Source organism: Apiospora phragmitis (assembly GCF_038363925.1).
Source record: "Apiospora phragmitis strain CBS 135458 chromosome Unknown utg000010l:1.0-9815664.0:1.0-9183399.0, whole genome shotgun sequence".
Classification (NCBI taxonomy): Eukaryota; Fungi; Ascomycota; class Sordariomycetes; order Amphisphaeriales; family Apiosporaceae; genus Apiospora; species Apiospora phragmitis.
This window is the reverse complement of record NW_027117409.1, coordinates 7,671,529-7,689,962: the sequence shown is the minus strand read 5'-3', so window position 1 is coordinate 7,689,962 and position 18,434 is coordinate 7,671,529. Positions and strand designations below refer to the sequence as shown.

At 53.5% G+C, this 18,434-nt stretch overlaps 6 protein-coding genes across 6 annotated transcripts; 3 read left to right on the top strand and 3 right to left on the bottom strand.

Annotated features, from left to right (window-relative positions):
* Positions 1–2,024: 2,024 nt before the first annotated feature.
* On the top strand, positions 2,025–3,444 carry PG994_012107 (uncharacterized protein; the record flags this gene model as incomplete). The annotated part of the gene is made up of 3 exons (XM_066863516.1): positions 2,025–2,046; positions 2,126–3,047; positions 3,111–3,444. 3 exons carry the CDS (start codon positions 2,025–2,027, stop codon positions 3,442–3,444), a joined length of 1,278 nt encoding a protein of 425 aa, XP_066712626.1.
* Positions 3,445–4,467: 1,023 nt separating this feature from the next.
* Positions 4,468–6,812, bottom strand: PG994_012106 (uncharacterized protein; the record flags this gene model as incomplete). Its single annotated transcript, XM_066863515.1, has 4 exons — positions 4,468–5,142; positions 5,205–5,575; positions 5,641–5,935; positions 6,039–6,812. The coding sequence occupies 4 exons, from the start codon at positions 6,810–6,812 to the stop codon at positions 4,468–4,470; spliced, it is 2,115 nt and encodes a 704-aa protein (XP_066712625.1).
* Positions 6,813–8,890: 2,078 nt separating this feature from the next.
* Positions 8,891–10,312, bottom strand: PG994_012105 (uncharacterized protein; the record flags this gene model as incomplete). Its single annotated transcript, XM_066863514.1, has 1 exon — positions 8,891–10,312. One exon carries the CDS (start codon positions 10,310–10,312, stop codon positions 8,891–8,893), a length of 1,422 nt encoding a protein of 473 aa, XP_066712624.1.
* Positions 10,313–12,246: 1,934 nt separating this feature from the next.
* On the top strand, positions 12,247–13,809 carry PG994_012104 (glycoprotease pgp1; the record flags this gene model as incomplete). The annotated part of the gene is made up of 1 exon (XM_066863513.1): positions 12,247–13,809. The coding sequence occupies one exon, from the start codon at positions 12,247–12,249 to the stop codon at positions 13,807–13,809; it is 1,563 nt and encodes a 520-aa protein (XP_066712623.1).
* A 243-nt stretch (positions 13,810–14,052) lies between these two features.
* PG994_012103 (uncharacterized protein) lies at positions 14,053–15,035 on the bottom strand (the record flags this gene model as incomplete). The annotated part of the gene is made up of 2 exons (XM_066863512.1): positions 14,053–14,799; positions 14,898–15,035. 2 exons carry the CDS (start codon positions 15,033–15,035, stop codon positions 14,053–14,055), a joined length of 885 nt encoding a protein of 294 aa, XP_066712622.1.
* Positions 15,036–16,368: 1,333 nt separating this feature from the next.
* Positions 16,369–18,193, top strand: PG994_012102 (major facilitator superfamily domain-containing protein; the record flags this gene model as incomplete). Its single annotated transcript, XM_066863511.1, has 6 exons — positions 16,369–16,524; positions 16,593–16,616; positions 16,690–16,975; positions 17,040–17,652; positions 17,720–17,917; positions 17,992–18,193. 6 exons carry the CDS (start codon positions 16,369–16,371, stop codon positions 18,191–18,193), a joined length of 1,479 nt encoding a protein of 492 aa, XP_066712621.1.
* Positions 18,194–18,434: the final 241 nt, after the last annotated feature.

The window sequence follows — 18,434 nt, the reverse complement described above, 5'->3', positions numbered from 1 at the left end:
TCTCTTCTCAGTGCTGGGCACGTCGCACTGGTGGTGTTGCTCGGGCCCGTGGGACGAGATGCCGGCGATTGATTCCCGCGGTTCTTGACTCGACTGCCACTCGGACATCATCAGAAGCTTTTCTCGGTACAGGGCGCGGCTCTTTCAGCCTGAACTGCCTCCGTGGCCCCATGCCACTGAAAGTGGTTATGATAACCACTCTGAGTCTTTCATCTAGTAGTTAATTCCCTGTCGAATCCCACGGCGGAATCCCGACTGCCGTAAGAGATATATGATACATACATAGTGTTTGTAAGCTGCAATCATGCTGCTTCTCCGAGTTGCTACCCCGACGCACACACCCAGCTCCGAAACACAAACAGGTGCATGTAAGCTTCAAGCTCCGGGACCCAAGCTACAAGACAGCCAAGCCAGCGATCCTGGCCCGTAGCTTCGACTCCTGGACCGAACAACCCTGCCTTTCCACGTATTACTTAGATCCAGAATTCTTCGCTAGCTGATAAGGTTAGGCACACAATATACGGTCTCCAGCCACCTGGGAAGGTGGAAAGCTCTTGTCCGAGTGCAGTCCCAAATTGTCATTGTTATCGCCGATGCACAGCTTTACGTCTTAAGTGGACATAGCTTAAGGTAAGCAGGTTCCTAAGCTTCTATTGGCACGAGCCGGCGTATCCGCACTCGTCGGTTGTCCCGGTGTCGATGCAGAACAGCTGGAGAGGTTGGCGGGCGCCTCGACACTGCTGGTGCACCAAAAAATGTCGCATCATTAGCCTTGCCCCGCCATATGCCTGCGAGTAACAAACGGGAAAAAATGCCAAACCAAGCAAACTCCCGTATTAACTGCCTATACTCCGGCAAGGGAAGGAGGAAAAAAAGAATGAGCAGATGGTGACGCAACAACACACCCAGCTGTAAGGCTACTACACGATTGACTCATGTCGGGAACGTTGGGAGGATAGACCATGTTGATTAGCGGTCTCGAAAAAGCCAATTTGCATCTGGTTCAGTCGCCAGGGCGAGCATAATCGTCATAGCTCTCTATTCGGTCCTTGAGCGGAGTTACGGTCCTGGATCCAGCTTTGTCTGCTGGCAAGCCTGGCCCATCGTGTAGAGTGGATGGAGCGAAAGCTTGGCATACGGAATTCTGGCCGACCGCCTGCATGATGTATGTTCGGAAGCAACGGGGGGAGCACGCAGCTTCATATTGATCATCGGTGAACTGACTTGACACTTGGGCAAAAGAAAAGGCCAACGCTGTCCGGACACCGACTCTCTTGGAATCACAGTCACCTTACCATCGATGGCATGGGTTAGGATACAACTTCTATGCTTGCTGATATAGTGCAACGCAATCCGTCCCCGTATCAACTTCTGGTCATGGTAAACCACGGTGGTAGAGTATGGTGGGTATACCGCTGACTACCGTTGACTACGAGATCGGGATTCCGTCTACTGTGCCTTCCGATAAGTCACGGTCAGGATCGCAACGGGAAAAAATAGATCTGGTAATTCGATTCGTGATTTGCAATCCCGCTGATGATAGTTCTGGGAATGTTCAAGAAACTGAAGAACTGCAGCAACTGGCTGCTATCAATCAGCGATGGCGCCTGCTGCGAAGTGCTGCAACTAGCTATTCAGCCGTATGTAAATTGGTCCGCCCTTCAACATTCTGTTAACTGGTCTACTGGATTGGTCAAGCCACCCGAACGCCACAATCTCTGAATGCAGGGTCCACTTTCTTTATCAAGCTGTCCATCTCTCCGCCAGGCTGGGAACCACAAAAGAAGCCGACGACATCATCTTCACCCTTCGACTTGAACATTTTGGTGAAATAACAACAGTACTACAGTCGCGCACACACTCAACCACTACCTACAACAGCACCCGAATCTATACAGGCAGGGAAGGCCACGAGCAAAGCCTCACATTTCCATTGCGTGGGACTGGGCTCATAGGTACGTGTTATCTTTTCCCAGCAACCCAAAAAATCGATCGTCTTTGGTTGTTGGCACAGCAAATTCATCATGTCGTACCCTCTGCCTCCAGGTGCCTTGAGCTCGTCGTCGCTCCCTCCCCCGTCCGCCCCCCTCCAAACTATCCGGCTTTAAGCCCGCCTTCTCGTCAGGCACCCCGCCAACCACCCAACACACGCCGAGCCCCGGCGTCAAGGCCGGCCCCTACGCGCCTCCTCCCACCGCCTACTCGAGCGCCCCCGGCTACCCAGGCGCGTCTGCCCCGCACTATGGCGCTGCCCCCTCGTATTCGTCGTATGCCGCTCCGCCAGGCGCGGGCGCCGTGAGCGGTCGTGGTGCCGGTGGCTACGGAGCACCACATGCAAGCTCTTACCAAAGTTATCCGCAAGTAGGCGGTTACGGCGCGCAACCGAGCTACCATGGCGCGGCAGCAGATACCACTAGCGCGTATGGCGCGGCACCCCAGATCAGAAATCCGTTCCCGGTACCCAGCCCAGCACAACCGGCTGCTGCTGCTGGCGGCGCAGGCGGCGGTGCCGGTACCGCAGGCGACTACGATCCCGATCTGGCGGCGCAGATCGCGCAGTGGCAGAGCGCTTACGTCCCCGAGGCCAAAGACGCCGCAGCTGGCGGCGCTGCTGGCGGTGGCGTAGGACGTTCTGGGGCGGTGAGCGCAGCGGCGACGTACGCGGCCGAACCTGCCCGACCGGCGGTCGAGCCTACGACAGCAGCGACGACACAGGCCGACGGCAAGAAGAAGACGGTCGTGCGCGCGGGCGGCGGTCAAAAATGGACCGACGACTCGCTGCTCGAATGGGACCCGTCGCACTTGCGATTGTTCGTGGGCAACCTGGCCGGCGAGACGACGGACGAGTCACTCTTCAAGGCATTCTCCCGCTGGAAATCCCTACAAAAGGCCCGCGTGATCCGCGACAAAGTCACGAGCAAGAGCAAGGGCTTCGGTTTCGTCAGCTTCAGTGATCCGGACGAGTTCTTTGCCGCCGCCAAGGAGATGAACGGAAAGTATATCCAGAGTCACCCTGTCGTGATCAGGAAGAGCACAACTGAGATTAAGTATGTCCTTACCCCTTGGCGTTTGGATGCCCTGTTGAGGATGGTAAATGCTTGTGTCAACAGCTTTCCGCTCTGGCAGCAGCAACAACAACGTTGGTGTTCAAGTGGTAAAGCTAGCGAAATACAGCAGCAGTCACGCGTGGAAAGTGAAATCAAGCTAGTCAGTGCTAATAAATGGTATCAATCTAGGCCTCAAACCGTTAAGGATAAGCATCACGGCGGAAAATGGAATAAGAATAAGAACAGGAACAACAGGAACCAGAACCAGAACCGTGGCGGCAACGGTGGCGGGGCAGGAGGACGCGAGAACAGCTTCGAGCCGAGTCTGGGTCCTGCCCCGAGCGGTGTCACGAAACCTGGACAAAAGACTAAGGGCGGACTCAAGCTTCTCGGTTGAGCAAGGTCTCTCAGTGTGCGGAGCCCAATTACAGGGATGACAATGAGCATGTGCGATTTTCTCAATGGCATGGCGGTAGACGGTGGACTACTATCATAGGGGTTGGGTTTCCTGCGAAAGCGTGCAAGCACATCGCTGATATGCTACCGCAGCAGAGTCTGCACTAGACTTGGAGAAACAGCAGCATTAGCGTTTTGATTTCGAGATATCGAGCAGCCTGAGGGAAAGGCTTGATTTGTATAAGTGCTACAAAGACACATAAACAGATGTGGCGGAGGAACTGTTATTTTGACCGTAGATATCTAATAATCTACTATGGACTGCGTGCGAGCTATCATAACACCACTCGATATGCCGACTGCGGAACCATACGCACTTCGCAACGGCGACTTTACATCTGGTTATATAGTTCATCTCGATACTGCCTGAAGACTACTCAAGAGCAATCACACATACACACGCCTATAAGTACCTCGTCAAAAACATTCTTGTAACGATCATCCAGTACGAGCGAAGTGCCGAAACTGGCTGGATCATGCAGATTCAGCGGACCTTCCAACGTTTGGAACCCCAGCACCACAAACATACATATGAACATATTGGAATATGATTTATACTGCTATTCTATTTCATAACCCCAAGAGCCTCCATTCTGCTTTGTAATAAGTGCCACCTCTTGATTAGCATTAAAGGGTTATCCATAACTGCTATGCCAAACCCAATCTAATCCTAGGTAGCTATAGCCACTTTCCTATATGTAAATGCATAGATAATGAATCTTGCTGGGAGGAGACCTGGTCGTGCTACCCAACAGACTTAACAGCGGGTGTTTATCGATCGCTTTATGTAGGTTCGAATGTCTTCTCCCTTGTATACCAACTCTTTCTATAATAAGATCGGCGGTGTTGTTATTGATCTGTCTCCAAGTGTGATGCGAGATCACGGCTGGTCCGTTGCCCCCAACATGACAATCTTGACCACCTAGGCCCTTGTCTCTTCTTTCAAAAACGTAGGATAGTGTTATCACTTTCGATCGGCCATGCTTGGATCACGTCCTCTTGAGACGACTGAAACGCGGATATGTTGAATCATTATATATTCAACAGTGCTACCAACAACTGGTAGCACCTTGTCGTAGGAGATTTTCATCAAGTATTTCTGTTTAGCCGAATACATCTTCGAGGAGCCCGTTCCATATTCCAAGCCGCTCCCTATACACGCTGAAGACTCGTGTCTCCCATTTCCCATCCAAAGTGTCGGTATCTTCAATAACCCGTTCAATCGTTGTGCTCGCTGCGCAGGGGTTTGGACTCGTCCGCATCGTGGCTTGGTATGGTATCGCCGTCCATGGTGGCAAAGTTGGCCTCGCTTGCACCCCCATCGGACCTGTTTCCCCTCCCTTTCCGAGAAAAAGTCGGTTTCCTCGTCACTATCTTCGTCATCTGACGAGCCGGTTGCTGCCGCCGTGTACGCCGCGGTGCTCTTAGCATGCGCGTCCAGCCGAGCATCGTCCCGCATCTTCGTCAGTTTGATGTAGTTGTAGAAAGCGATGGCCAAGATCGTAATGACCAGGCCCGAAATGTTGATCGGCGTGAGCCTATCGTCGAACACCAAAGCCGCCGCACTAATCGTGACGACTTCCTTGAAGATACCGGCGATCGATAGGGTGACAACAGAGCTACGCTGTAGCAGAGCGAACTCGGATGCGGTCATTAGGAACGCGATGGTTCCAGGAAGAGCAGAATAAGGGGTGCACGGACAGCGCCCCATTCGTTACTCAGTTGTGTAAATCCTTCGATGAGGGCGGAAAACCCCTCAACGGGGATAGCTATGGCAAGCAGTGTCACGAACATGACAGGCGCGAGAAAGAAAATGCTAGAAAAGGGGTTGGAAGTGGCGGGGTTGCGCAAAAGGAGAATCTGGGTCAAGCCCCAGCGGAATCCGGAGAAGAAGGCGGCTGAAATGACGAGGACGAAGCCGCCGAGGTTGAATTCGACCTCGCCGGCAACCATCATGACTACGCCGAAAGTCATTGTTGCGATAATGCCCACTAATCGCCATGTGGGAGTTTCGAGCCGGAAAAAGAAGGCGAATATGAGTACAAATGCAAGGGACGAAGATTTGCACATAGCTATGGACCAGGTCAGTCTTGGTTCTTCGGATGGTGGGATGTGGGATGGACAGGTAATAACATACTATAAAACGTCAGAGTAATGAACTTCAGTGACGTGTTACCCAGTCCAATATCCAGTCCCGTCGCCGCGCCACATGGACCTATTCTCGTAAGGTAAAAGAGTTTGGTCATAAGGGGCTCGGATTCGCTCTTCGGGGGGCCCAGGTCCGGGTTATGGGATCTATTGCCCGGCCGTAGCGAAGGCACGAAGAATAAGACTAGGCTGGCAAGGGAAAATTGCACCAGCATGTGCATCGAGGTTGTGAATAAAGGGAAGGCAAAGTTTAGTCTGTCCGAGTCGAACATCCACTTATTGTACTATGTCAGGAAGAAGTCAGTATACTATTACAAGCATCGGCAATGGAGGGCAGTTCCGGCTACAATAGCCGCTGGTTGCAACGTAGTGCAAAGTACAACTTACCAAAGAGATAGACAGCGAGAAGAAGTACCACAGCCCGATCAACACGCCATTGATCACTATCTTCCTCACGACGTTTTGGTTGGCTTCTTTGCGCTCTTGTTCTGTAAGGTTCTCTCTCGCTATCCTGTTGTCGAGTCTGGTATTGCGGCGCCGCTTTTCCCGCTTCCTCCGCTTGTCTTTGCGGGTCAAGCCCGTCTCTTCATCGTCGTGGAGATCCTCGTCTGTGAAGTCGGAGTGGTCATCGTAGGACTCTGTCCTCTTCCCGTTCTTATTCCTGAAAGAGGTGTCCGATGATGCCCGGCCGGCTCCATCGGCGGTCTTTGATTCCAGCAGGGAACCTGATTCGGGAGAGACGGCGGTGTTCTTAATACTTTGAGAGCGTGGCCTGGACGCGGTCGCGGCAGGCGGGACGGCGAAGTTGTTGCCAGCCGTCAGCGTGCTGCGGCGGCGCCGGTGGCCGGCGGGAGATATCGAGCCCATTTCAATGTCTTCTGTGCGACGACTTCCTCCTCCTATTGTGGGAAGGGGCGCTCCACCATCGGCAGCAGGCCACTCGTGCTGGAAGCTGGTGGACGAGGCCGAGGACGGGTTCGAGTAGTCGGGAGGAGGCACGAGGATGCTGGTGAGACCCTGATTCTTGGGGGCGGGCGGTATCGATGGAGGCGGTGGGGGCGTAAGAGAGTGCGACTGGGACAGGGACGACGATGGCTGCGATAATGATTGTGGTGGTAGAGATTGAGATTGTGGGAATTGTCTGGACAAAGGGGAAGGCATAGTATGGTGGTGTTATTGTTCTATGGAGTCATGGCAAAAAATGATATTATCTTAAGCAGAACAAGGGCGCATGATCTTGAGCTGAATGGATGCTCGAACCCCCTGTGATCCATGGGCCATGTGCTGTCTAGTGTGGGTGTGTGGTGCACCTAAGGCAAGCCCCTAAGCAAGAAGCAGGAAGGGTAGCTCGAATGGGTCTGGATCCTGGGTTCCGATGACCAATTCCCCAGCGGTATAGTCGAGCTAGCAACGCCTCTGAGATCAGAAAGCTGAAAGGGGAGGAGAGGGCAAGCAACAGACAGCAGAAGAAACAAGAGCGCGGAGACGGAGTGTGCCTTAATTGTCGATGTTGTTGTTGTTGTTGTACAATAAATACTACAGTAATGAGTGTGTAGGCAAAGTGGATAATCCGAGTTGGAGAGCGCGGATCACGACCCGGTTTTGGACCCAGAGAAGGATAAGGGATTTGCATAAGAGATGGCCGTTGATCTGGCATCTGGTCTGGGCAAATCCATCAGCTTTTGCCTTGCTGAGCGCTGCGGCCGTTGCCTCACTTCCAAGGTTCCCTACGAGCTACGCTCATTTGTGCAAACCGACTTTTGCATATTATAAGTCTAGGTACAACTGCTCGGCATATTCATGCCGCCAAACACTGAACCACACCATTTAAGCAATCGTTACTAAAACGAACACACACAGGCCTGGCTTAGCCGGCAATCCAATAGCTGGGATACAGATGCCATGGAAAGTCACATTGCCGTCTTTTGCGAAACATGGGGAGTGGGCACGGTCAGGTCCCATTGAGTTTTTCCCTCTTCAGGCCTCTCTTCAGGGGTTCTTGGCTACGGCGGTAATAAAAGAACAGCTGTTGTGGTAAACCTTCAGGGCGGCACAGACTGCGAAGACTGCGAAGACTGTTGTTGGGCTGCCCATAAATCTGCAAAAGCAGGCACGCCAGAGATGAGAACCCATCGGGGATCCAGATCCAGGACCTGTCGAGGACCCCGAATGGATAGCAAGCACGTACATGCATTAAAATTACCTAAACTCAGTTTAGTAAGGAAAATCACGGTCGGGTAGCTAGCGGACCCGAATCTCCGCGTTCCCGCGAGTGAGAGCGCGTGCCTGTGTATCCGTAGCATGCGAGAAACGGCTGGCTTTTCTTAATGTTGCCTTAGGCTTCATTCAGCTCCGGTCGACACTATTGCACAGGTATGACCTCATGTACGAAGAAAGCAGTAAAAGTAGAGCCCCCGTAAGAAAGCTTGATTGTGTTTGGCTGGTTTTCTCTCATCTTCGGGCCTCTAATGATTGATCGTGTGTTCTTCTTTTCTCTCCCTGGCGTACGGAGAACATTCATTCGGTGTCCACTCTCTGACAGCAAAAAGGCCCTGTGCCTGGCTGGATATGCACCAGATCGATCCCCTCCTCCCGGCTTCCCTCCCCTTCACTTCCTGATGGGTCTTTCCCCTCGTTTTGCGAATGGGCAGGTGGCATGCACTTGGCATCATAGCGCCCCGGACGGAAGGGGTCACGGGATCACGGAGGAGATTAAAAAGTGGTTGGCCCGCACAACCCGCACACACTTGAGCTGCCTAAATACTAATAGTGTATACCGGACTGGTTTGTATAAGTTACCTAGGTGGTCAACTCCTCCCAGATGATGTCAAGCGAGAAGCTTGGACTATACGCTATTGGATTTCGATTCGATCGTCACGTCTATCTACATGGCCAAAACGCTCCATTGATCGGTGATGGCCATGCCCTTACATCATCCACACTAAACCATGTCTTAGATCACGGTGCACTAGCTTTAGACATAACCCAGGACAACGAGGAGAACGGAGGGAGGCAGTGAGACCAGACTGTCTTGAGTATTTGGAATTGGAAACGATGTTTCTGATAAACCTGATCTGATGAACCAACATAGGGAAGTAAAAATACAAAACAAAATTAATATAAAAAACACTACACACTCTGGATGCGCATATTTCCCCTCTTGCAACCCCGAGAATGAAGACCTGTTTGTAATCACAGACCCGGCTCCTTTAACGACAGACTCTGCGCTGTCCATCTTCTTATGAAAGAATCTGAAGATCCTCCTTGCGTTCGGGAGAGAACTCGTCCTTGTATTTGTCCCACACCTTCTCCAGCTCCGTCACGTAGAGTTCGTGCAACCGATCAACCTCCTTGTCGTCCACCACGTTCGACTGGGTCACCTTGACCGGTGCGCCGACCACGATGTTGAGCGGACGGCGGTAGGGCATCATGCCCACATCGTAGTTGAAGATGCCGCGGCCGTGCAAGAACGGCAGAGTGAACTTCCAGACCTTGAGGATGAACATCTGCACGCGGTGAACAAAGGGGTGCTCGTGGGGCTGGAGTTGGTGGTACAGCTCGTTCTCGCCAAACGCCAGGACCGGCACGAGATCCGCCCCGGTCCGGATCGCGATCTTGATGAACCCCTTGCGCTCCTTCAGGATGAGGCGCATCTGGCCGGGCTGGGCTTCGAGCGACTCGCGAGCACCGCCAATGACGATCGTCACGGCTCGGCCCATGCCTTCCTTGTTAGAACCTCCTCGAGTCAGGATGTTGACGATGGACTCCTTCGAAACAGAGCGCACACCCATGGCAAGGACATAGTCTCGGTACAACGGGATGCGGAAGTTGTTATCCAGGGTGAGCAAGGTGTTGGTGATGCCGGGAAACTTGCCGGAGAAATCAAGAGCATCCGTGGCGAAGGCCGCGAAGGCGCCATGCGAAATGATACCGTGAGGGTGGTAACCGAAGATATACTTCCGGGTAGGCACCAAATCGTGAGTCTTGTGCAGCTTAGCTGGGAAGTATCCAGCAAACAGGTGCCACATGTAGCTGCTACGGAACCATTCGGATCTGTACTTCAATGAACCGTCCGTTGCCGCCTTGGACGTCAGCATGTGAAGCAGATAGATGATAAGGAGAGGCCAGACGAAAGGATTGGCGCATAACGCAAAGAAAACCGAGACCGATACGGCAATGCATGTGCAATGGAAAAGGACCGTAAGCGTCTGAAGGCGGCGCTCGGCAGGGACGTTGAAAGGGGCCCATCTGATGCGGCCCCCGGAAGCCTGGAGTTGTGCGTCAGGTTCGTGTGTATGTCTCTCTTCGATGGTCAAGGGGTCTAGGTCAGGGTAGGAGTCGTCACTGGCAGCTTCTTGTTCCTGCGGGTTGGGGTTAATTCCATGCGTCCCGGGTGCTTCCTCGACCTCCTTGCTTGCTTTGTTCTCATGGCCATTAGGGCCTTCCTTCAAAGCTTCGGCGTAACTGGAACCACCGGACGTCTCGGTCGACGTTGGTTGCTCGTCGGCCAAGGTGTTCTCCGAGGTATGGCTCATACCTGATGTATGGCTTTCCTCGGTCTGCTTATCGCCTGTAGTCTCGGCCTCCTTTGAACTAAGCTGTACAATTTCTGGTGCTTCGCTCACGTGAGTGAACGATTCCTCCTTGGAACCGTTCTCCATAGCGGGCATAAGTTCTGATGAGCTTTTATTGGACAGCTTGCGAGTACTACCGGATCTCAACCAAGCTCCTGGTTTGGGAGAAGGCGTATCGGCAGGGGTAGCAGGGCTCGACGGCTCGTCACTTGCCTAGAGCGGGTCAGAAATTGTTCTTAAGACTACTTGATATACGTTCGCATAACTCACTACACTGGCAATACTTGCGGCACTGGATGGTGCACGACGATGTGTTCGAGTTTCCGAGCTGGCGGATGGACTGGGAATTTTCGACTGTCTCGTAAAGTCAAATGAGTGCGGATTTCTTGGAGGCGTGTCAACCCTTGATCTCTCAGCAAAAGTAGCGGTGCTCGTAGTTTCGGGGGAGCGCGGTGGCCTAGACTGTTTCTGCGGTTGCTGCTGCTGCTGCTGCTGTTGATGTTGATGTTGCTGTTGATGTTGCTTGATTCTCCGCTTGCTCTCGCTTTTGGGGGCCTCGCCAGTGGCTGCGGTTCTTTCGATCCGGTCCGGTTTCGATGCTGACTTCTTCACGGACTTGACGGGTTTTGGTGGATTCTCCGCTGCTGCCTCGAAGCTCCGCCGGGCTGCTTGGAGACTCGTAGCTTCGCTGCTTTGTTGAGGGCTTCCTGTGGTTTCCGAATCAGCCCGTCTGTGTGATGCATCATGGCGCCGACTGCCCGATCGAGGGAGTTTGGACCCCTTCGACGCTCCGACGAAGACCCTCTGTCTCTGCTGATCACCAGTATCCGCCATCGTTCTGCTCTGTGCCACGAGGACTGGCTACAAAGCAATGTGCTCGTAGACAAGACGCGGAGAGAAGAGTTGCGGATGTCCACGAAGGATAAATGGACATGCTGCACGGGAAGTCGGGTCATACCTCTTGGTTAGAATATTCTCGGTGGCTTTATTATTCCCCTCAGGACCCTAGTAATAAGCTTCGACTACGCAAGTAGCATCTACGTCTGCATCTGCCATGCACCGGTCGTCGTGTCTTTAGGTTTGACTCGGGGACCTTCAGGGCCAGTATAGCGCTGTGCCGGTAGTTTGTTAGGTTAGATGGGCTCACAGCGCCGTGGCTCACATGCTGTAGGAAGCGTTGCTCTTCTAGTAGTTTTGAAGGAACGAATGCGCAAACAGGGGAAAAGAAGAGCGAAAGGGAACCGGTATAAGGATATTGTTCAATTTGAATAATGTGCACCACGGTGGCCCGCTACGTGATGTTGCGATGGAACATTCAGCATTAATATTACGATGGCCGTCAATGGAATTGTCGCAAAGTCGCTGGCACTGGGTCCGGGTGGGCTCTTCACGATGACGTTGTGTGGTACTCCGTACTGCGCAAAGCAGCTCTTCAGTTGAGTGGCTGGCAGCCTGGCAGCCTCGGAGATCAATGTAGCAAAGCTGAGTGAGCCCCATCTCCATCCCATGGCTCCTCAGGGTTCAGGGGGTAGGGGTATGTACATGTATGTACGAGTATCCCGTCAGTTCCGACCGAGAGAGAGTACATGCAAATTCAAGTGCGAGGTACTTGACCCAGTAGCTTAACCTCCAGTCCCCCGTAACATCGTATGTATATCAAATTGCGGATTCCAACCAACGTGCAATAATCATTCCATCATGACTGTCACATGTGATTGAGGTCTGTCGGAATAGCACTCCGCTTCTGCTGCTCAGTGCATGATATGATGCATTTATGTGTGTATGGCCTTCTTTGTGCTTTATGCGAGAAAGGTGAAAGGTGCACGACTTGATATAGGTACTTCGAAGAGGCTACAGATAAGATAACCTAGAGCTTCCATTGGTCTCGTCTGGTTAGCTCCTACGGAAAAAAGAGTTTCATGGCGCCCTATGCTGCTAAACGTTGAACGGACATTGATAGCAAAGCTTCGCGGCACTACCATCGTCCACCTACATGCAATTGATCCCCCAAATACGCTTCGATGAGCGTGGGATGGGTGCGACTCTGGCCACACGTAGCTGGAAGGAGTGCAGTCGCACACCATCGCCTGCTGGCAAGGTGCATCAGCACCAGCAGCGCAGTGTATCGACCCGGGAGAAGCCTCCTTACGCTAGCTATTGAGAGCTCCTGCGATGACACCTGCGTCGCAATTCTGGAAAAGTGCCCCTCCACGGGCGCCGCCAAGCTCAGGTTTAACAAGAAGGTCACCTCGGATAACCGCGAGTTTCAGGGCGTGCATCCCACCGTGGCCGTTGTGTCGCACACGGCCAACCTCGCCCCCTTGATAGACGAGGCATTGGACCACCTGCCCGAAGCAGCAGCAGCAGAAGAAGATGAGGAGAGTAGTCCCCAACAAAACCGTTGGCAGCATGCATGCTCCGTCCGGGGAACCGTCCGCCGGAAACCCGACTTCGTCGCCGTGACCCGGGGGCCCGGCATGACCTCGAACCTGGCCACGGGGCTCAACACGGCCAAGGGGCTGGCGACGGCGTGGGGCGTGCCGCTGCTGGGCGTCAACCACATGCAAGCGCACGCGCTGACGCCGCGCCTGGTCTCCGCCCGAGCCCGCTGGCCCGCCCCAGACGACGAAGCAGCATCTGGGCAAACGAAGAAAACAGACGACGGCGACGAGCCCGCATTTCCCTATCTATCCCTGCTCGTCTCGGGCGGGCACACGCTCCTCGTGCACTCGCGTTCCTTGTGCGATCACGAGATCCTAGCCTCGGCCAGCAACATCGCCATCGGGGACATGCTGGACAAGTGCGCGCGCCTGATCCTTCCGGCCTCCGAGCTGTCCAGAACCAGCAACGTGATGTACGGAGCGCTGCTTGAGCGTTTTGTATTCCCTCCTCCCAGTGGCGATAGTAGCAATACCAGTAGTACTGCAACGTCTCGCAGCAGGATTGACGACTACGACTACGACTACACCCCGCCAGCCCAGCGCGCTGACGAAATCGCCACGTTCGACTCGGGGCTGGGCTGGACCCTGACCCCGCTACTCGCGGGCACAACAGCCATGACGTACAACTTCTCCGGCTTCAGCAGCCAGGTACAGCGCCATCTCGAGGACCGCCCGGACATGCCCCTCGACGAGCGCCGGCTGCTGGGCCGGCACGCCATGCGTCTCGCGTTCGAGCACCTGGCCAGCCGCCTGCTTTTCGCCCTGAAGAAGGACAGCACCAACAACAATAACAACAACAGGAGCAGCAATGGCAACGATGTAGCGGCGGCGGAAGCGGATACTATGAAGGACGTCAAGACCGTCGTGGTGGCCGGCGGCGTCGCGAGCAACCGCTACTTGATGCACATCCTGCGGTCGTTGCTCGCGGTCCGTGGCTTCGGCCACTTGGAAATCAACGCGCCGCCGCCTGCGCTCTGCACAGATAATGCGGCCATGATCGCGTGGACGGGCCTGGAAATGTTCGAGGCCGGCTACCGGAGCCAGCTTGACATCCTCGCCTTGAAGAAATGGCCTGTTGACCCGAAAGCTGACGGTGGTGGCATTCTAGGGGCCAGTGGGTGGGTCAAGGACGACGGTATGTAGGATATGGAAGGAAGTTTACGAAAGAGCTACTGTATCATCATGTGTACAATATGGATGACCCGTCACGAATTGGATTGCTGGAGTAGTCATTTGTGCAACTGAACGCCTGTATTATACATTTACATAGCGATCATCCAGGCTCAATGCGATACCGAGATGAATAGAGTCACAGTTCTAACAGAGTTTCTGCTCTCTGCTGATTCTGATCCTGCGGCTTTTCCCATTCCGTCTAAATACCTAGTCTTACACCCGGTTGCCCGCCTGCTCGTCCTCGGCGAAGGAGCTTGTCACGTTGGTGAACTCGCCCTTCTCCAGCTTCGTCTTCCAGAAGATGGGGTTCGTGTCGCTGAAGCCGTGCTTGACCCAGCCCTCCTCCTTGACGTGGTACAGGTTGATGTAACCACCCGAGTAGGCATCTCTGTGCGTGGCGGCCAGGATACTGCGGCGGCCCAGCTCCAGAGCGTCCTCTTCGCTCAGGTTGTAATCATACTGGGCATCCAGCACACCGTAGGCGAACGTCTGGCCGGAACCAACACAGAAGAGGTTCCCCGCCAACCGCGTGCCGTCCGAATCAATGTAGTACAGGGCGGGGCCCTCCTCCTTGGTCACACCGGCGCACATGGTGCCCATCGACAGGCCCATGCCCTTGTACTGGTAGACGAGGTTGGCCAGGACCTTGGAGGCGGCGGCGACCGAGATGCGGCGCTTGTGGCGCAGCTCGTGCAGGCGGCATTGCATGCCCAGCCACGCAAGCCAGTACTGGCAGTCGGCAGCACCGCCGGCCATGGTGCCCAGCAGGCAGTTGTTGATCTCGATAACCTTCTTGACGGTTTGCGAAGCAATCCAGTTGCCGGCAGTAGCTCGGGAGTCGGTCGCTACAATGATGCCACCCTGGAAACGGAAAGCTAAGGTTGTGGTACCGTGGGCAATCTTGATAGGGCAGTGGGGGTTCGAGCGGTCGTCGGTTGCTGATCGGAGCCAGGCTGAGGGCTAGATAGCAGGTTGATGTCAGTATGGTTGTAAACAGCATTCTCAACCATGTCGTATCATGGTATAGAACAATAGTCAGAATGGCTTTTCTGACTGACCTGAGCTACCGGAGGCAGGGCGAATTTGAGAGACAGGCTGGGAGTGGTGTCGTCGTTGAGGTCGTCCTGGCCATCCTCAATGTGACGTTCGTTCTGGAAAGCGCCCGGGCGGCTGTATCGGGCTACGAGGGTATCCATCTTGGTGTTTGCTCTGGAAATGTTGATCAATGAAGAGAATGAGTCTCGAGTCACCCAAACGAAGGTCTGGATTTAATGGTAGAGTGGCCGCTGATGATGGTACAATGGTGGAGGCGGACGAGATATGGAGAATGTGGTGGTCAAGCTGTCTGGGCTGCTCTGCTGTGCTTGACTGACGTTGGCAGTACAGCAGCCTTGTCCGGGCCTAGGAACAGCTCCTCCAGGCAGGGAGCAATGCGCGTTTCGAGCTGGTGCCACACAGCTGTGGCTGAAGCTATCCGGATTTTGTGGCTTGTGCACTTCTGGAAATGTAGGTATTCATTAACTTGTGTACGTTTTTCCAAACAAGAAGACTTTCAAATTATTAAGTGGAAGACACCTATTACTTGCTAACGTTATTCTTACACAATGCTACGTGCGAAGTCTTATGATTAAAGTACGTATCTGGATAACGGTAAGGACCAGTCCAGGCAGGGCCCTACACTCAATAAGCCGAGAATGAATATATGAGGTCTTTGAAGCAGTGTACGCTTTATGGTTCTAATGACTCAACTACACAAGTACATGTAGGTAGCATATTATGCCGACCTGAGTGCCAGTACCTTGATCAGCTTACGGAGGTGGTCGGTTTGAAGGAGCTCCCTCTTGAGTGCCTCCGAATAATAACGGAGAATATGTACATACTTAATAATAAACGATGGCTGGTAAGTTCGGTGTCAGAAGTCTAGTGTTGCTCAGTCATCAGTTTCCACCCACCCTTTTACGAACTCGATGTAAGTCAGTAATACATGTTGTTGGCTGAATCAGCGAAGTCGATATAATAGGCCCTCGGTAGCTCATATACTCGCCAAATTACTGCTAAACCAGTATGGAGGGCATATCCACCAATTAACACGAGCGATCCGGCCGGGGTTCCCCAGAGGGATTTCCAATCCCACTTCCCCACGCCGCAACGAACCCCGTACCCCAGTCCCGACAGACCGAGCTGGCCCAAAGAGCTTGGCTAAATACGTTTAGCCAAGCCCAGATTGCCAGCCGGCATCCCCAGATTGGTTATGGGCGATCCTGCGGTACGGGATGTCGGGAAACCACTACGCTATTTCTTGCATGCAGTGTCGTTGTCTGCGCGTGGCCTATTAACCGCTAACAATGTTAGTATAAGAGAAGCGCTTTGAGTCATTCTTTTCTGGTCTTCTTAGGTTATCTTACTCCCCGTCTTCGATTCTTGAGCCTGCTAGTTAGTATCTGGAGAAAGCAGCCAACATCGGACTAGCTTTTCGACCACTGACTATTCCGTTCTCTTCTCCCCAGCAGTGCTACACATTCAAGCATCATGGCGGATGCTCTGGACACCAAGGCGGCGGAGACCGAGGTAGGGAAAAGGGAATATGCGGATAATGCTTCGGCGAGGAGGGCTGCACCGCCTGCGATCGATCCCGAGGTCAACCGCCGACTGTTGCGGAAAGTAGACTGGCGACTAATGCCTGTGGTGCGTCTCATTTTTCCTCCAGTATACTTGACCTGACCATCAGTTAACATGCATATCTCTGTCTATAGCTATGCATCACCTACGCCCTACAGGTATGAAGTCGCTCTACCTGTCTAGTAGACAGACTATGGTGCTCAAGGACCACGGTGCTAACCTTTCCTCCAGTTTTGGGACAAGGCCATGCTGGGCCAGGCTGCCGTCTTCGGTCTCAGGGAAGACCTGAAGCTGACTCACGGGAGCAGCTTCTCTTGGGTTTCTCTCATCTTGTACTTTGGCCATATCGCGGGAATGTACCCCTTTTCGTGGTTGGCTCAACGCTACCATCCCAAGCGTGTGTGCTCGACTATGACCATCGTCTGGGCCGTCATTGTCCTCACCACGCCTGCTTGCACGACGTACTCCGGCATCCTCGCCAACAGATTCTTCCTAGGATTTGTCGAGGCTGGTATCAGTAGGCACCCAGTACTAAGAGATCCCCAGACAGAAGCTCATCCACTGATTTCATTTCGTTGTAGGTCCCGTGTTCATGTTGGTCATTGCCCTGTGGTATACACACCCTGAACAAGTCCTGAGGTCCAGTATATGGTACTCTTTCAGTGGTGGCTCCAACATCATCTCGCCATTGGTTAACTTTGGCCTCGCCCACATCACCGGGGGCAGTCGAGCGCCGTGGCAGTACATGTACTTCTTTGCTGGTGGCATCACCCTCCTCTGGGGCATCGCACTTATCTGGATTTTCCCGGATGTGCCCCAGGAGGCCAAGGGATTCAGTGCCGAGGAGAAGCGGCTGCTTCTCGAGCGCGTCCGGGTCAACAATGCCGGCTCAGAAAATACTCACGTCAAGTTTTACCAGATCACAGAGGCATTGATGGAGTACCAGTTCTGGGGTATCTTCGTCCTGGCCATGCTCTCGTGTACCGGGTCCGCTGTCGTTGTCCAATTCGCGTCAATCGTATTCAACGGGATGGGCTTCGACAAGTATACATCATTGCTCCTCAACCTTCCCACCGGTGGTATGGCCTTCCTATGCGTTATTGGCTCCGGATATTGCGGTCGCAATTTCAAAAATGCCCGGTTCCATCTCATCACAATCGGGTGCTTGCCAGTTATCTTGGGCACTTGCCTTGTGTAAGCCTTCCTTGCCATCATGCTGCTGTTGGTTGTTTGCGTATCATAGCTAACATGAGGAACGCAGCTGGCAACTAACAAACGAGCAACGCGCTGGGCGAGTTGTAGGGTTCTACCTTATCAACTTCTTCTCCTGGGTCTGGGTCCAATGCATTGGCCTGGGTACTTCGAACATTGCCGGCCACACCAAGCGAACGATATATGCTTCTGGGACATTCATCGGCTATTCGCTGGGCAACGTTATTGGGTCATTGCTATTTGATGCGTAAGTACTTGGAGTATATTCCCCAGGACTGGGGTGTTTGACATCGGTTTGCTAACGTACGTACCTGTTTGCAGCAAGTTTGGTCCGAGATACGACCAGAGCTTCACCGGCGTCACTGTGTGCTTCTCCGTCTGCTGCGTGCTGGGACAGGTGATCCGTTTCCTCCTGGCGCGCGAGAACAAGCGACGCGACGCGAAATACGGCCCGCCAGAGTGGTCCCACGGTCTGGAAGATCTCACGGACAGGGAGAACAAGTCTTTCCGCTACACTCTCTGATCTGACTAGGCCTGGGGGTTGTCTTTGCGAAGTTATTGGTTATAACCTTTTAGACTTAAATTTGACTACTAAACCTAGACATTGGTGAAGGGTTACCACTTCGGAGATTAACCTCAGACCCCGAGTCATGGGACTGGAAGGGTAATGAAAGCCATATTTGTCTCAAGGAACGCCCAAATGCAGTAGTAGTCTTGCCCGTCATTTCCCCTCAGAGCGCAGCTGTCATCATCAGGCAGCATGA